The 18,246-nt window shown below is 34.6% G+C and overlaps 1 protein-coding gene across 1 annotated transcript in view; it reads right to left on the minus strand.

Moving 5' to 3' along the window:
• DNAH8 (dynein, axonemal, heavy chain 8) overlaps positions 1-18,246 on the minus strand; it is a 154,877-nt gene that overhangs the window by 93,443 nt on the left and 43,188 nt on the right. The window contains exons 28-40 of the mRNA XM_010581130.1: positions 14,590-14,694; positions 13,430-13,543; positions 12,782-12,844; positions 11,620-11,720; positions 10,571-10,708; positions 6,718-6,958; positions 5,497-5,696; positions 4,995-5,148; positions 4,740-4,903; positions 4,050-4,152; positions 3,299-3,403; positions 2,836-2,997; positions 716-940 (exon numbers count right to left, since the gene is read on the minus strand). Coding sequence (XP_010579432.1) covers positions 716-940; positions 2,836-2,997; positions 3,299-3,403; positions 4,050-4,152; positions 4,740-4,903; positions 4,995-5,148; positions 5,497-5,696; positions 6,718-6,958; positions 10,571-10,708; positions 11,620-11,720; positions 12,782-12,844; positions 13,430-13,543; positions 14,590-14,694 — 1,875 coding nt within the window. The remainder of the gene's footprint in view (positions 1-715; positions 941-2,835; positions 2,998-3,298; positions 3,404-4,049; positions 4,153-4,739; positions 4,904-4,994; positions 5,149-5,496; positions 5,697-6,717; positions 6,959-10,570; positions 10,709-11,619; positions 11,721-12,781; positions 12,845-13,429; positions 13,544-14,589; positions 14,695-18,246) is intronic.

Consider the following 18,246-nt stretch of genomic DNA (forward strand, 5'->3'; position numbering starts at 1 on the left):
GCTTCCAGCAGCTTCTTACAGAAGCCACCCCTGTAACCCCGCCTGCTACCAAAACCTTGCCACACAAAGCCAATACAACAATTTACCACAGTCTACAAAGTTTAAATATAGGATTGGCTTTATCTGTAGGTTTTAGTAGGTTTTTTTTGTTTGTTTGTCTTCTATGTATTCTCCTTAGGAACCAGAAGGAGAATCGCAATAGCCTACTGTCCAAAGGAATAGGAGACAGAAGGAAGAAACGAGATACAGAAGATGTTGCTGTCATTGCTGTAACTCTAGAACAGGTGGAGCTAAAGTGCAGCCTAGTGCCAACTCCTGAGATTCTGTAACAAGCCATAAGGAAATTATCTATGATGATAAAGCTACAACACCCTCAGCAGACTCAACTTTTTTAGTTATGCAAGTAAGAGTAATGAAACAGTTTCTTAAAGAAAGGACATACTAAAAGGTTTTTGTCTATCAAAACAATTCTGTAGGAAGAAGTGGGAAATTGAAATATTTTAAGAAAAGCATAAAACTTTGGAGCAAATATTTAGATGACAGAACTGATGGATTTTATTCTAGTTTAAGCAAAATGTACTGGTTTTACTATGGTGAGATTATGGGTATTTGTGTCTTATGAAAACATGCATACACATGTAACTAACTACCACGTATAAGAAAAATTATGACAGAAAATGCATTTAATTGCTAGAAATCAAAATCTATACTTTACCAAATCATCAAAAATATCACGCTGATGTACATGAATGGTAATTAGCGTTTCAAATTTCACTCTGTCAAACTTGGAAAGATCATGCGTGGTCTGGCTAATCAACATATTCAGAATCTCCAGAAATCTCCCATTGGTTACTTGCATGATTTTTCTGTCCTCTTTAGCATTCTGTAGAGCTTCTTCTGAATCATGTGTCCACAACATTTGAATTCCCAGTAATCCAACCTACAAATTTAATATGTGAAAAAAATACAAAAAAATCACTTGTTGAACACTACCTTTATTATAGAAGCCTTAGGTATAATAGGAACAATAAATTACGGTGTAGAGATTATCACTACGTCCAGTGTGATGCTATCTCACCAGGATATTGTGCTGAGTTAGTTGGCTTTGCTGTGGTACTGGAAACTCCTGAGAAAACATTTAAAAAATTTTACAAAAATTTGTCACATACTGAGATAGACACAAATTAACAATGAGTCAGTTTCACTTACAATCCCTAAGTGTACTCCAATATCACAAACATGAAGAGGTCTTAAATTGTGGGGAGAAGTCCTTCTGAAAATTTCCCATTCGTAGCTAATTAAAGAACACAAAAAAAAATTCTGTGCATTTCTACTGAACACGGGATGGATTGCTATCTTTCTAACATGGTGTCATGACTGGAGTACAGGCTAAAGCACACTGAACTGCATATTATTTTGCTTTCAAATAAATCTAGAGAGTTATAGGATGTTGTGTGTAAACTACAGTCTCAGATTGATTTTGATTTACAGCATCAGCACACCCATGACAAAACAGGATAGACGAGAACTGTATCGATACCTTTTTTCCCCACATTTCTACAGTCACAAAGCACCAAGAGTTAAAAATTTGACTCACCCATTCTTTCTACTTTTCTATTTCCCTATACCTGTAGTAAGTTCATTGTTACAGAGATTGTGCAGCAGGAAATATCTTACCATTTTAGAATCATTAGGCTATCATCAGTAGACTCTAAACCAAATTTATTTTAAAATGACTAGTTAGAGGAAACAAAATTAAAAATCTTTGGATGTGACCTTTTTCATGCTACCTGTAACAGAAGCTTCTGAGACAGGAAAAAGGCAGTTTGAAGGAAAGAAAACATTTCAAATATTTGTCAGTATGTTGCCCAATTTCTTTGCTGTCCTATAACACAGCTTTTCTTTCTCTGTACTTTAAATTTCTTGGCCAAAGACCACTTCTTCTTCTCCCCCCTGCCAACACAAACAATTTTTTGAACATAAAAACATTTGGATTAGCAAGACATGAGAAAGAAGATCTTTACAGATGGTAATAAAGCCACTTCAAAATATCTGACATGCAAATAAGACAGACAGTCCTTATCTGTTTAAAGAAAAATAGTAGATTTTTTAAAATAAATAATGCTGAGATAATACATAATTATGTCATAAATACAGCTTTAAGATAATTCTATTAAATATTTAAGTGTACTTAATTTTTTTTTTAAATTGGCAAAGTATTGGCCAGTTTTAACATTTGCAGAATCTCTATTAAAAAATTACACCCAGCACTGTACTGATTAGCAAATTACAGAGTTAGAATTTGTAGAGAATAGGAAACAATTCATTACTTGTTAATGAAATTTATGAATTATCAGTAAAATGGAAAAGTCTTTAGGCAAACTAGAATCCTTCAAGATAGGCTTCTACTAGGGCTGCATTATCATAGTGACAAATATATGCACTATGAGGTAAATCTTGTAAATGATGAGATAAATAACAATCATAGCTCTTGCAACCTTAATTATGAGAAAGAAATCAATCTGCACATGAAATTTTATTTGCATCTGAAAGGGGTTCAATATCCATCACAGAAAATATAAGCTCTACTTCCTATTCTCCAAGAGAAGAAAAAAGTCATTTTAAAGTAGATTACAAGAAAAATATTATGCTATACATAGGGTACCAAAATTGAAGTCATTAAGGATTGCCTTCTACTGAGTAGATCCTTATCCTTGCATCCTCTATGAAAACTTCCTCATATAGACAATCCTTTATGCTCTTTACATCCCACCCCACCTCCCCACCCGCCCCCAACCCAGACTGCACACACAAATCCACATCCTGTAATCTCACCTGTGCTGGGAATTGATTAAGAAAATTCAGCAACTGATATCCTGGGTCACTAATTTGATAATATGCTGTCCTAATTATGCCATGCAATGAATTCTGCTGCACACGCAATAAATCCTGCAACCAAAGTTCTACTGGTCCTTTTGCAGTCACTGGAGTATCCAACTGAAAAATTAATAAAAGTAAAAGGTACAAAATAGAACATAGTTACTAAACTTCTGTTCAAGAACGTTAGTTACTAAATAGTTATTAAATTTCTGTTCAAGACAACAGATTTAATTTCAATAAACATACTAGAAATTTATTTAATGAAGACATATTATAGTTTTGTTACACAAATCCTAGAAATGTTCATTTGTAATTAATTAAATTCAAATTATTCAATGTAATATATACTTATATGTTCAATAATAGAATGATTTATCTATCAACAACATTTCTGGAAAAAAAAAATTCAGAGAATTACTGGAATTTTTTCTCCTTCTCTTGATATGACTGCCAGTATGCGATCATAATCCTTTGGGTGAAAGTCTACTTCATTTATATTGTCAGATATGGCAGGCAGATGTGGCTGTAAGGATAATTCAGAAGTCATTCAATGTAAATATATAACATTAGCAAACAGAAGAAAATCTCAGATAAGGTTATCTTGTAAATGTTCATCTGAACCTACAGATGAATTTCAGACCATCTGTAGGTAATAATTAGAGAAATGGTTATGTAGGATTTTACCTTCATTTGCTGGTGGGTTTTTTTTTGTTTGGTTGGTTTTGGGTTTTTTTACAGTTTCCAGAGGTGATCTAGGGGAACAGAGATCAGCTATTGTATGAGATCAACTATGTTATCTTAGTCAACCCTCAGTAACAATCCAGACTAGTTGGACTATAAACCTTCAGTAACGCTCCAGACTAGCTGGATGAATTTTGCAATATGCAAATCATGAAAATCTCACAGGGTCCGTTCTGTTAGTTTAGTTGTGGAAAGGAACCACCAGCAAATCACTTGATGGGACCACACTGTGGTGTTCTAAATTCTGAAGATTTTTTAAAATTACAGATATCCATTTCATATTTTCTTAAAGACTAAAGAGCAAGAAACAAAAATTTTTCTCAAGCAAAGTTTATAAGAAAATGGTTACATTTTAATTTATTAAATGCTTTTCCATATTCTTTTTTTTTTCGTTATAAGCAGAAAAAAAAATATCACTAATTTTGTACCTGAATTGTATGAGAATCACTTGCTTGTCCAAGAATTTCAAGTAGGACAGGATCAGAAACAAAAAAGAATCTAGGAAACAGTAGTCTTTTCTTCTCTAAGTACCTTTAAAATTGAACAAGATTTTTATTAGAATATTTCAGCTCTTCAATTTTTTCTAAGAATGAAAGTAAGACTGAAATACTATTAATCATAGAATGGTTTGGGTTGGAAGGGACCTTAAAGATCATCTAGTTCCAACCCCCCTGTCATGGGTAGGGACACCTTCCCCTAGACCAGGTTGCTCAAAGCCCCATCCAGCCTGGTCTTGAACACTTCCAGGGATGGGGCATCCACAACTTCCCTGGGCAACCTGTTCCAGTGCCCCACCACTCTCTCAGTAAAGAATTTTTCCTAATACCTAATGTAAATCTGTCCTCTTTCAGTTAAAAACATTACCCCTTGTCCTATCGCGACACTCCCTGTTAAAGAGTCCCTCCCTGTCTTTCTTGTAGGCCCCCTTTAAGTACTGGAATGCCACTATAAGGTCTCCCCAGAGCCTTCTCTTCTCCAGGCAAAACCACCTCAACTCTCTCAGCCTATCCTTATAGTGGAGGTGCTCCAGCCTCCCTGATCATCTTCGAGCTCCTCCTACTATAACTCATATAAACTATTTACAAATAATAATGCATTAAAAATTAAACAATTCATACCCTGTAAGTGATTTCTGACATACTTCCAACTGTTCATGTAAATGAGGGAGAAGTTGCTCCATAGTCTCATCTCCAACACAGCAGTTAATTACATTTGGGTTTTCACGAGCTCGTTGCATTATTCTTATCCATGATTTATCAATATTCTGAAAACGCTTTGCTTCCTATATATAGCAAAAACATAAGTACTTTCACAGCACAATCTGTTCGAAATTATTACACAGATAGCTTTTAGGCAGGCATTGTGAAGTTTACCTGGGGTAACTCTTTTGCGATATCTCCCCCTACAAAAACAGCTTCAAGATAAATCCAGAGGTTCTGCACAACCAGCCATTCTTCAATTATGTCTGTAGAGCTGCTTAGTTTATAAATCCAGCTCTGAATTTCCTTTTTAAATGGTGCATTGTATCTAAAAAAGGATGAGAAGCAGAAATTATTTAATGCTAAATAAAGCTATTATAAAATAAATACTCCAGAATGGTGAAAAAAACCCCAAACAACACTTGTTTCACTTAGAGGAAGAAGAATCTTGCAGAAAATTTCAACCAGCTTGATTATATTCAAATCTATTGAGACAATAGTTTGCTACTAATACATTAAAGTCTTCCACTTGAAGAAGATTTTCATTAGACATTATAACATACTTTTTCATTAAAAAAATAATATTCCATTTAAATTTACCGCTGATTTAGCCTAATAATAGTACAGTTGCTATCTTGGTGTGTTTCTGAAAATACCATACACAATTTAAAAGTACCTATTGGTCAGTAAAGAGCCAAGAATCATTAAACTGTCCTCCATCAACATTATCATTTCTGATGATTCATTTCCCTTTAACAGTAACTCTCCTCTCCCTTTGAATGATGAAAAGCTCAGAATTTGGCTTCCCCAAATATCAGCTATTTGAGATAGTTTGGCTTCTATATCCTTTTCCTTTGTAGCAGATATGCATATATCCTGCAAAGAACAAACCATTTTTTAGAATCTCCATTCTTCAGAAGTGAAATCTTTCCTAATATTACACATCAAGTAATAGAATATTTTATAAAATTCCATATATTGTTTTTAAATAGTACAGAAATGTGTCACACAAATGCAGAGATCACACTACTAATTTTACTTAAATTACATGTACAGATAACTGAAAAATATACACTTGGAAATGCATGGATATACCACTTCTGTGGCTTCACATTTTGTTATTTCTGCATAACAAGATTTCTGAATCATTTCTACAAAATTTAGCATAGTGATGGAGACTCGTCACCAGATGAACTCTCAGTCTTATCACATTTCAATTTATAGAATCACAGCATCTAAGAATAGTTTTGGTTGGAAAGGCCATCAAGTCCAACATTCTATTCAAATCAGAGCTTAATTCAAAATTAAGCAGATCACCTTGAAATGCTTCTGTATAAATAAAGTATGGATATAACAATAGCTTTTGCACGCATATTTACCCTGTGAAACTTGTAAACTCCATCGAGAGTTTTTTCAGGTTATGTGGGGGACCTTTTGAAGTTGTATGGTTCAGAAGAATCCATAAAGATCTAGAAAAGTACTCATACTAAATATTAACAAGCATGGAGCCTTCCTGTAAAATTTCTGTTTTATTTACAAATGTTTAAAGCCACTACAGAGTTAAAAAAGTGGGAGACCATGATCATTTGAAGATTTGTCTGGTTTTTTTCATGTTTTAGAAGGACTATGAAAATCATAGAAAATAGGGCCAGGAAGAATGAGAAGAGATTATCTAGCAATAAGTTTCCAAAGATTCCAGCTGCTACCTCTGTCTTTGTTCATAAGGACAAGAACTTCTAAATAAAATATAAATTATTTAAAACTAGTGTGGTCTGATTGAGAGTCAAGGACTTTACCAATGTAAAAAAGGTGATAATTTTATAAGTAATCATATTATTTTTGCTGACAATATAAAATGAATATGAAGGGGAAAAAAAAATAAAACGTATGTACCTACTTCAATATCATCTTTATGTTTAAGAATTGGTGCTTCCATGATGTTTCGAAGGCAAAAGGAATCAGATTCTATATCAAATTGATGTCCTGTTGTTTCAGCAATACGATTCCAGTGTCTTTGCTTCATTGCTTTGTTAGTCATCATTTCCAACAAAGGACAAGACTCACTAAAATCATCAATTTTTTTCTTGAGATCTAAAAAAGCTTGCCAGTGTCGGAGTCCTTTAGGTAGTCTACGGCACCTGCAGTTGAGTTAAATTGATACAGTAGTAAAGGTCTCTTCTGTCAAAAGAGAAATTGTTTAAACATTTTAAAAACAGACAAGGAGATATAAAGAAGCTTGTACTGAGGTCAACATTTTCCATGTAAAATTCCAATTTGTGTCAATTATTCTACCTTTTTAGGAAAAACTAATGCAAATGCCCTACTAGGAAATTATAATATTTAACAGTTTTAACCATTAATATGTTCTTTGCAAATAAACAGAAATATTATGGTTTGCATTAAAACATAGCTTATCTGCTGCTTATCATCACAAACTCTATTGGCAAACAAAAACTAAAGCAAAATTAGTTAAATTTCATATATGTAATCCTTGTACAAATACAATATTTACTTTGATTTACAATACCAGTAAAACACATGGCACATATTAACATACTACTTTGGAGATAGACGTGAAAATTAGAAAGATATGACCACCTTCTCCTCTACTTTTGGTTAGTGGTCCTGAAACTATTCACTAAGAAAATGAAAATTATATACTTTTAATGTGGAAAAAACCCAGCAAAACAGTTAAATGAATATTCACCTCTTTGACCACACTTTTACAGAGCCTACACACTAAAAATTAAGCAGTTGACCCACCACAGGAATGTCCTAATGTAAATGATAAAGTATATCCTTAGCAGGAAAAGTTATAAAGCCTGGATCCTATTTCCCTTGGTTTTGCATCCTTTGTCACTTATCTCTCTACCTCCCACTGATACAATTTCATATTTTCTGTAATCAGGTACAACACAACAGTCTGTGTCTGGTTTAGAGCTATGTTGATGCTGTTTGGTTGCCAGTACATTCATGTTGATTAGCTCCCTGGCTGCTGTCAAACAGAATGTTTAATACCTGTCTGCCTTTCCCTGAGGGGGAAAAAGTATTTTGTGTCTGGTTTTGGACTACTGTGAAGTTTTGACCTTTGTAAAACTCATAGGCACTTCAGGTTATTTTGTGAGAAATCTGCCTTGTTGAAAGTTGAAACTAGCCAATAGATTTAAAAAAAAAAAGTATTCAAGAATGCTGAAAAAGAGGAGCACAGACGTGGTCAGAGAGTAACATCACAGATAACATTTTTCTTTAGAAAACCAGGCAAAACATCTGAATATTTTATAAATTTCACTGTTTGCAGCCATTCTTTTCATTCAGTAGTAAAGAGTTAATATCAGGTTCAGTGATTTGGGAGACAGGAATCAGACACAGTGAAGAGGCAAATTTTGAATGACACGCTGCAGGTTCCAGAGCTGGAAGCCCTGTTATCCTTATTGAGTCTTGTGAAGATACTGGAGGAGATACTGTTTTACACAAAAACAAGATACTGCAATTAGGTGTCTGTCAACATCTTGCTTCTTTGAGAGACTCTTAATCCCTGAAATTCTATCAGCATATGTAAACTCAAATTTGGGAAAGAAAAATACACTTTGGCACATATTTCCTTGAAAGTTTATTAGTCTCTGGTTAACGTTTCCCACTTAGAAATTTGGAAACAATGCAAATCTAAGACCCAACCTTCAACTCCGACTGTCAAAAAAGCAATTTCAAAGCTATGGAAATTATTCACTTACCAATTTTATGCCTTATAATGACATATCTGATATATCAGGGTCCTGGTTTCAGCTGGGTTACAGTTAATTTTCCTCTTAGTAGCTTCTAGAGTATGTTTTGGATTTAGTGTGAGAATAATGTTGATAACACATTGATGTTTTAGTCATTGCTAAGTAGCTCTTATGCTAAGTTAAGGATTTTCCAGTTTCCCATGCTCTGCCAGCAAACAGGTGTACAAGAAGCTGGGAGGGATCGTAGCCAGGACAGCTGACCCAAACTAGCCAAAGGGGTATTCCACACCATAGGATGTCATGCTCAGCATATAAACTGGGGGGAGTTGGCTGGGCGGGGCAGAGCGCTGCTCAGGCATCGGTCAGCAGGTGGTGAGCAATTGTATTGTGTATCACTTGGGTTTTTTCCTTTATTTTTTAATTATATTCCTTTTCATTACAATTATTATTATTATTATATTTTATTTTTATTATTGTTAGTATTTTATTTTACTTCAGTTATTAAATCATTCTTATCTCAACCCACAAGTTTTTACTTTTTTTTCTGATTCTCCTCCCCATCCCACTGGGTGTGGGAGGAGTGAGCAAGCAGCTGTGTGGTGCCTAATTGCTGGCTGGGCTTAAACCCTGACAATCAGTTAACCATTCAGGAGAACATATATTTACTAGACTACCATGACACCTTGGAATAGTAGCCAGTAACAAAATAAAACAAAAACAAAAACAAATTTAAAAAAAAAAATCAAATAAAAAATTCCACATTCTGTAGTACAGATCCTCTCCCCCTAGTTTAGGAAGGAAGAAATGCTACTATTTTGGGGTTACCTGAACTCATCAGTGTGATGAGCCATGAAAAACTGCCAAAGTAATGCCAAGAGGTAAGATATATTGACAAAATGGAGAATAGAAGGAAATGATGTGTAAATAGGTGGGATGAGTACTTAACAGCCTAAAGAAAGAACTACTTATACTGAAGGTTTTTCTCTTCACTGCAGTTACAGAAGTAATTGCCCTTTTATACAATTCTACTTGAACTATTTGAAACAAATGTCAGTTTCAGAAAGTAATATAATTTAGCTCTTGTGGAGCTCTGTATTTCAGCAATTAGATTTTAACATTACCTAAGATTGATTTAAAGCTGTTTTAACAGGCCTGCACTGCTCTATAACTGTAGTATAGATATACTCTAAGATACCAAATACTGGCACAAGTACAAACGTACATCAATTAGTCATGCTTTTGTTTTGGAAATTAATAATGAAAGATTCTGGAATATTATTCTAATAAGAGGACTGGGGGTGCAAGGAAAGTGCCAAGTAAGCTGGAATTGTTTTAGAATGGGCCTTGCCAAGCTTATAACACAACTCTATTAGGTAGCAGGAGAGTTGGGGGCTACACTCAATGATGCAGTTATTCTGTTGTAAAATAATCCTTGTCCTAGTCTTCTATATTATATTTCTTCCCCAAATAAAATATGTACTTTTGAAAATATTAAAAAGAGTTAAATTAAAAGGTTAGAAAATACTTCTGAATCAAACTAATTACATCTAATCCTCTCAACAGTGTCAAAACCATTTGAAGCTTTCAGCATTACTGCAATATTTGTAACTGTTTTACAAACCCATAATATTTAAGACGCTCAGCATTGTTAATGTACTTGAAATGGCAGAAATGTTTTTTAAAAAAGGATAAAATATTCTAAGACTCAAACTTTATTCTTGTATTCAGGACTTAAAATCAATGGGCTAATCCTCCTAGTTCAAGAACTTACCTTTACAAGTAAACTTTCAGCTCTCCTAACCTCTTGGCTTGTTTAGCTAAGGAGATCAACTCTTCAACTGATTGTATGCCCTTCAATTATCAAAACTACAGGTAAAAGGCTGGTTAACTAAAATCACAGTGTTAATCCACTTTTCCTTGAAGAATCTTATTACTTTATGATGAACTTTATTCCTGGAAGTTTTGTTACTGAAGTCACCTAAATCTTAATGCATTTAACATCAGTTATAATTCATACTATGAACATACCTATTTTGAAAATCCAGAAGTTCAGCATTAATTTTTTCAATATCTACATCTGTCCAAAGTATCTCATAATAACCATTGATATTGTTTATTACAGTATCATATAATCCATACAATTTCTGAAGCAAGCCTAACTCCTTCCTGGGAAAAAAAAAATAATCCTAGTGATAATCTCAATCAGCTATTTGGATATCTCACAATAGTTAAATACATAGTATATGTAATATTACTACAAAAAACTGAGGTAGATCAATTAGATTATTTTTCTTACTGTAGCAAAGGACACTTCATAAATGAAATCCAAAAAGAAAGAGCAGACAGTTGGTGCTAAGAACCTAATATCCACAGTAAACATATCTGGGGGAAGTTTTGCTTTAGTCTAGTGCTACAAAACTTCCATTCATGCAAAAGGAACCTAGCTTATGTACCCTGAGCTGGCTCTGGAGTGCAGAGCAGAGCATGGTAAGTCGGGACAATTAGTCAATTTTCTTTAGATGCACTCTCTGAATCTGAACTAAAATGCTGATCTAAAAACAGCTTAAAGGGTCAGATCCTCATCCGGTGTGACTCATCATCAAACCATTGAAATGGCTGGTGCAGAAACTTTAGAATCTGACCCTCATTTGTACAGCTGCTCAAACCTTTAGAATTTCATAAAAGCTCTAGTTATATTTTTCATATATGATGATACACTGACCCTTCCTTGCCTTTTCCTCGCTTGCTTTTCGTACCATATCTTAATACATAATACCATATTTACTCATCTGCTTTTATATATAAGGTTATATAGATTTTTTTTTTCCTAGGACATGGTATTCTGCTCCTTTATATAGTATTTACATGTAGTAAAATAAACTGGTATGGTTCTGTTACCATAATAAATACAATTATTTTTTTATTGGCAAATTCATTAGATTTCTAAAATTTTCATTGATTTTTTTTAATTATTATTATTTTATCCTTCCATATTTTAATATTTCCCTCTTTGGTGTACCCTAGGCCTTTCTAACATACTTAATAAACACTTAAGGCAGCTGTATATCCACAGTTACCTGACTTTATGCAAAACTTCATAGTCTGTGACAGGCAATCCAAACAACTGTTCACCAGATGAATATGTGATAAACTTTCTCCACAGCTCATCAAAGTTAGCCTGATAAAATTTGGATTCATACAGACAAGATGAAAATATGTTTATAATATAAGTTTTCATTTAAAATTGCCTAATATTTAATCATTAAACAGTTCTAAACTTGTCTTAAAATAATTCTGTTAGAAGCATATTTAAATGTCTGAAAATATTTTATCTTTAAAATTTTGAACAGTTCTCATGTAATACTCAAATCCATATATTGAATTAAAATAATGAAAGTTTACGTAAGAAGCAAGAATTTGAAACACCATTTTATAAAAATGGGATGTGAAATGAATTCCATCAAGGAAAAAAAAAGAAAATATTTGTATCAGATGGTAAAATGTACAGCCTATGGAAAAATAGAAATAAATATTTTGGCAGTTACTAACCATAAGTACAAGGCATTCCTTTGGCAAAATAATAAATACAGCAAATGCAATCAAAATCACTACATTTTCAGTACATATTAGATACGTTAGGTTTAAGCACCTTCTGTAGTTACCTAGTGCTTTTCACAAACTTTGAATTTACTTTTTACAGAGTCTATACAATATGTAAGAGATTGACAAAAGTCGTGTTGAAAAAAAATGTTAAAGTTACTATAACTTGCAGAGAAAGGAAGGATTGAAAATAGAAGAAAAATTGGTTATGGACCCACAAACTAAGATTCATAACAAACAAATATCAAGTTGAAAGACAATTATCTAATGGAAAATATGGTCTTTAAAAGATTAAAAGATTGGCTCATGTGACTATGCAACCTGGCTTCTTTTCAGTCATTATTGAGTTGTCATACTTGAATCTTCCCTTTTCTACTGCTTTTATGACTTCAAGTAGATAATCTCTGCTCACAAAATGCAAAGAGTGAAGCAAGGTTACACATCCATCAATCAATCCTTCCACATTAAGGAAAACATTGCCTGACAGAAACTAAAGTATAGTTAACATAATACTACACAGAATATTCAGCAAGACATATTTACCAAATACTGTAGATGTGACTTTTTCTAAACTTGTTTTGATAAGCAATAACAGATCTAATTTTAATTATTTGGAAACTCAACGGTTTATTTTCTTACCTGAAAGATCTGTAGCCTATTACTGGCTTCCTGAGGTGGAATACTTGGAACCATAGGTCCTTCCTTTCAAACAAGCAGTTAACAAAAATTGGATATTAATTCTCAAATGACTGAAGGCCACTGTATATTTACAGGTCACCATAAAATGCATTTTTTTTTGATAGTCAAAATCCAATCAAGTTATGTATCTTGGTAATGCAATACTTACAATGGTAAATCTAAAAAAAGATAACTTTTATGAAATTGAAAATTCTTTAGCTTAATTAAACTCAATAGGACTAGACTTTCATTTTTCATATTTTGTTCTTTTGCTGAAGATAAAATACACAGTGAGTGGCCTGAGACCCTCTTTTTTAATGTTGATGTGTGAGGAAAGATGCCATACCATGTGGTACAATTTCTGAATTAATTTCTAAATTAAGATTTCATGGCAAATTGTACCACCAGGGATTCATTTCTTTCCTTACAGTTATGTATACTGTTACTTCTTCATACTGAAAAGTTTAACCTACAATGATGACTGCTTAGCAACCATGGCATCAAACATCCAGCAGCTGAGCACAAAAAAAATTCTGGCACCCAAATGCTGCAAACCAAAAATATTGAAAAACTAAGCAAATCTTAGAGAAAACTACTAAATTAATTTACCGTTTCATATGACATTTCAAAGTTTGACACATCTTCCCAAAAAACTGCGACTGATTCTAGCAAATTACTCTTAAATTTGGGCTGAACTTGAACCAACTCATCTTGAACCCTGGTCTGACATACAAAAGATTAAAATCAAAGTTATTTCTTTAAAAATCAGGAACAGATAATTGAGTTATATATAAAGCAAAACTATAAAAAAGTATTAAAATTCTGAAAAAATTAATTTTTTGAAGATAAATAGCTTTTTTTTTTCCTTTTATGGTGCTATATATTCAATTTTTGAGTTGAAAAGTGAAGAGAAAAAAACCCCAAACAAACAACCAAAAATCATAACAGAATCTCCCCTCCACCTTTAAGTGAACATGTTTCATTACAAGGGGATGGGAGAAACAAAAGGACACAGAAAAGGGTCAGGGGGAAAGATCCTATTCTCTTCCTTCCTTCCTTCCCTCCCCCCAAAAAAACTCTTAAAACCCAAAGTGTTAGGGTCCTCTTCCTCATGGATGGCTCAGCCTTCTCTTTAACAACTTTCTTATTCTTTGTTCAAAAGCTTGAGAGAAAGAACCAAGAGCTGCATGAAATGCAAGTGTAAAATATGCTCTTGAGTCCTTTCCGGAGTGATTAATCTGTGGGACAGGATCTAACTTAAGTATTTCAACAAAATATCTACATACTTCCATCTAACCTTCTACACTACAGAAAATATTCAATAAACATTGAGCTTTTGAGGGACATAAGGCTGTCCTAAGCAATAAAGGTAAATGTGCAATCATCACTTATGGGTAAGGGCACTGGCAGAGCGTGCACCTCTTAAAAACAGGTAATCTAAGGGTAGTAATCTTGCTGATCAGATAAGAATGACACCAAAACTGGAAATGAAGGAAAGCAGAAAGAGCAGAGACATAATAAATTCCTCATTTTTCTGACAGGTTTTAAGCATGTAACTAAAAGCTACAATAATATATTTAAATATTAAAGAGCTCTATAAAAATAAAATTAGAAAATGAACATACTAATAAAAGGTATAGACACTAGTGTGCAACTGAGGCCAAGAGTGAGAAAAGAGAGCAGAGTGACAATTGGTCCCACATTGTCATTTATAGTCTGAAAAAAGCACATGAAGTCAAATGGAAGATAACATAGGTTTATATACTCACAGCTTTGGTCTGTAGTTTATTAAAAGAATATCTGAGTGTATCAACTCCTTCTGATTCCTCTTTTGTAACCTCAATTTCAAATGTATTTAAAATGGCATAGGCTTCCTAGATGAAAAAAAAAAACCAACAAAACCTTAGGAATGATGCATTTTAAGTTCATTTGCAGGAACATAGATCCAATTTGTAAGAAAAATTTCAAAGAAAATTTGTTCATGTAATTTAGACGTAAAATATTTGGTTTTTTTCAAATATGGATGATGAATGAAGAACTAGGGAACAACAGCAAAAAATATTTCTTCAAAGATGTCTTGGATGAAATACTAGAAAAAATATATAAACACAATAAATTTAGTATTAAGAATTTATAAAATTTTATCATGTCAATGGTATTTTTATTCTACTGATCTACATTCCACCTGAATGTAGATTTTGATTAATTCTTCCTAACTCTGAATAACTATGCACACTAAACTACGCATCTGTAAACATTTTGCCATATCATCTATAAAATATTTATTACTATGCCAAACTATCAAATGCCTGCATATGTATCTGTTACAGAATGAACCTTTCTTATTACTTGTTCTCATTTGCAATTTGTTTGCATATCTTGTCCTTTGTTATCCTCCTCCTACACACATGACATTACTTAGAAATAAGATTACTTTCATATTTTATAATTTCCCAACAGCTAGGCAAAAGATTTGTTTATGAAGACAAACAGCAGCATGCATTATTTCAGCTTCTCCTTTGACCTATGACTTGTATTCTGTGCAGTTTGTGATGGTTGATAAACACAGTAGTTTATTCCATGCAGATATCTACACTTAGAATTCTCTCCTGTTCAGCTTCTGAGAGAGGAGTAGACCCTTAAGGTTGAAAGGGGCCTCTGGAGATTGGCTAGTCCAATGCCCCCCACCCACTCAGAGCAGGGTTACCTACCTCAGGTTGCCCAGGACCATGTCCAGTCAGGTTTTGAATATCTTCAAGGATGGAGAGTCCACAACCCGTTTGGGCACTCTGTTCCAGTGTTTGAGCACCCTCACAGTAAATTTTTCTTAGGTTTAAATGGAATTTACTGTATTTCAGTTTGTGCCCATTGCCTCTTGTTCTGCTACTGGCTGCCACTGAGAAGAGCCTGGTTCTCTCTTCCTTCTTAGCCCCCATCAGGTACTTATACACATTGATAAAATACCCCCTGCAGCTTCCTTCTCCGGAATAAATATGCTCAGCTCTCTCAGCCTCTCATATGTCAGAGTCTCCAATTGCTTAATCAGCTTTTGCTGAACTCACTCCAGGATGTCCATGTCTCTCTTGTATTGCAAAGCCCAGAACTGGACACAGCACTCCAGATAAGTCTCACACCCCAGAGCAGAGGGGATCATCTCCCTCAAACTGCTGGAAACACAAGTCCTAATACAGCCCAGGATACCCCTAACCTTCTTTGCTGAAAGGGCACTTTGCTGGCTCATGTTCAACTTGGTGTACACCAAGAAACTCAGCGCTTTTTCTGCAAAGCTACTTTCTACCCAGTCTGCACTGGTGCCTGGGGTTATTCACCTCCTGGAGCAGGACTTGGCATCTCCCTTTGTTGAACTTCATGTGGTTCCTGTTAGCCCCATTTCTCCATCAAAGTTGCTCTGAAAGGCAGTCCCACCATCTGGTGTGTCAGCCTCTCCTCTCAGTTTTGTGTCACCTGGAAACTTGAGGGTACAGTTTGCCCCATCCTCCAGGTACAAAGTACTGGACCCAGTATGGACCCCTGGAGTATACCACTACTTACTGGCCTCTAACTAGATTTTCTGCCACTGATCACAATCCTTTGAGCCTGACAGTTTTCAGTCCAACTCACTGTCCACTCATCTAGTCCACACTTCATCAGGTTGTCAATGAGGATGTTATGGGAGACAGTGTCAAAAGCCTTGCTTCCATCACAATAAACAATATCCACTAGTCTCCCCTAGTTCACTAGTCATCTCATCATAGAAGGCTATCAAGTTGGTCAGGCATGATTATCCCTTGATAATTCCACATTGACTATGCTCAGTACCCTTCCTGTTCTACGTTTCCTTACATCAAGCCCTCTTTCCTTCAATCATGTTCTAGTAAGAAATATAATGCCTAATCACCCCATCAACAAAGTTCTCATTAAATCCACCAAGAAAACAAGACAGAACATTGAAATTACTGAGCCGCTGCCATTGTTCTACATTCATGTCTTGATATTATCAGCTCTATATTCTTTCATTATTTAAGGAAAGCTCATGGAAAAAAGATGTAAGAGTGACTTGTTAACATGGCTAGCCCTACTGATATTAATGGAGCTCATTATGTTAATATAGAAAGGGAGTAAATGTTTGCACGATACATAGAATGTAAGTGGTTTGGGAAAGAACCTTTATCCTAATATTCAACTCAAAGTGCCAGAAGCAGGTATAAATAAACAAACAATGTTAATACTTCATAATCTTGTATACCTTTTATTTATTTACTTACAAATTTTGCACCATTTCCTACACATGTAAAATCTAGCAAATAGACAGCGCTGAAGTTAGTTCCTCTTGCTTGTTTTATTTAACATCTATGAGTATGATTACCAGGTCTGTATCTTCAGGCTGAAGATAGTCAGACTAAGAAATAACATTTAGAAGATTTGAGTATTACTTTAAATGTTGAACTTATTTTTCAGGTTCTTCCTTTACTTGTTCAACCTCTACCTCTTCTGTATCACAGAACTGGTTATATTTGTCTTCAAATAGTCTCTGTACCATTGCTGACTTATAAACCACTGCATAAATTGCTAAGAAAAAAACCTACTTTCTTAACATAAAACTAGAAAAAGTGACAACAACCCACTGGAAGTCCTTTCTGGTATCATGTTAATGAAACAGTCTTCAAGAAAGAAAATGTTACTATACAGCAATACAATTTCTTCTCCAAAAGGTAGATGAAAATATCATAGAATCATTTAGGTTGGAAAAGACCTTCAAGATCATCAAGTCCAACCATCAACCGTGCCCACTAAACCAGGTCCTGAAGTACCCCGTCTACTCGCTTTTTGAATACCTCCAGGGATGGTGACTCCACCACTTCCCTGGGCAGCCTATTCCAATGTCTGACAACCCTCTCAGTAAAAAAATTTTTCCTAACATCTAACCTAAATCTCCCTTGCTGCAACTTGAGGCCACTTCCTCTCATCCTATCTCCAGCCTCCTGATAGAAGAGACCAGCACCCACCTCACTACAACCCCCCTTCAGGTAGTTGTAGAGAGCGATAAGGTCTCCCCTCAGCCTCCTCTTCTCTAGACTAAACAGCCCCAGCTCCCTCAGCCGCTCCTCATCAGACTTATGCTCCAGGCCCCTCACCAACTTGGTTGCCCTTCTCTGAACACGCTCCAGCAACTCACAATGTCTTTCTTGTAGTGAGGGGCCCAAAACTGAACACAGTACTCAATGTGCGATGGTAAAGGTGTTCTATTTAAGCTTATTATTTCAGTGTGTGATAATAAATACCAAGTATATATAAAACTCAGTGAGCTTCCTTTAGGTTCTTTCTTATAGGGAAAACTAAAAGAATGCTGCAAGTTTCTGACAGCATACAATGATGTGTGGGTCCATTAATATATTCTGGTTATAAAGGGATTAGATGATCAAGAT

Source organism: Haliaeetus leucocephalus, unplaced genomic scaffold (genome assembly GCF_000737465.1).
Source record: "Haliaeetus leucocephalus isolate CR32 unplaced genomic scaffold, Haliaeetus_leucocephalus-4.0 Scaffold752, whole genome shotgun sequence".
Lineage (NCBI taxonomy): Eukaryota > Metazoa > Chordata > Aves > Accipitriformes > Accipitridae > Haliaeetus > Haliaeetus leucocephalus.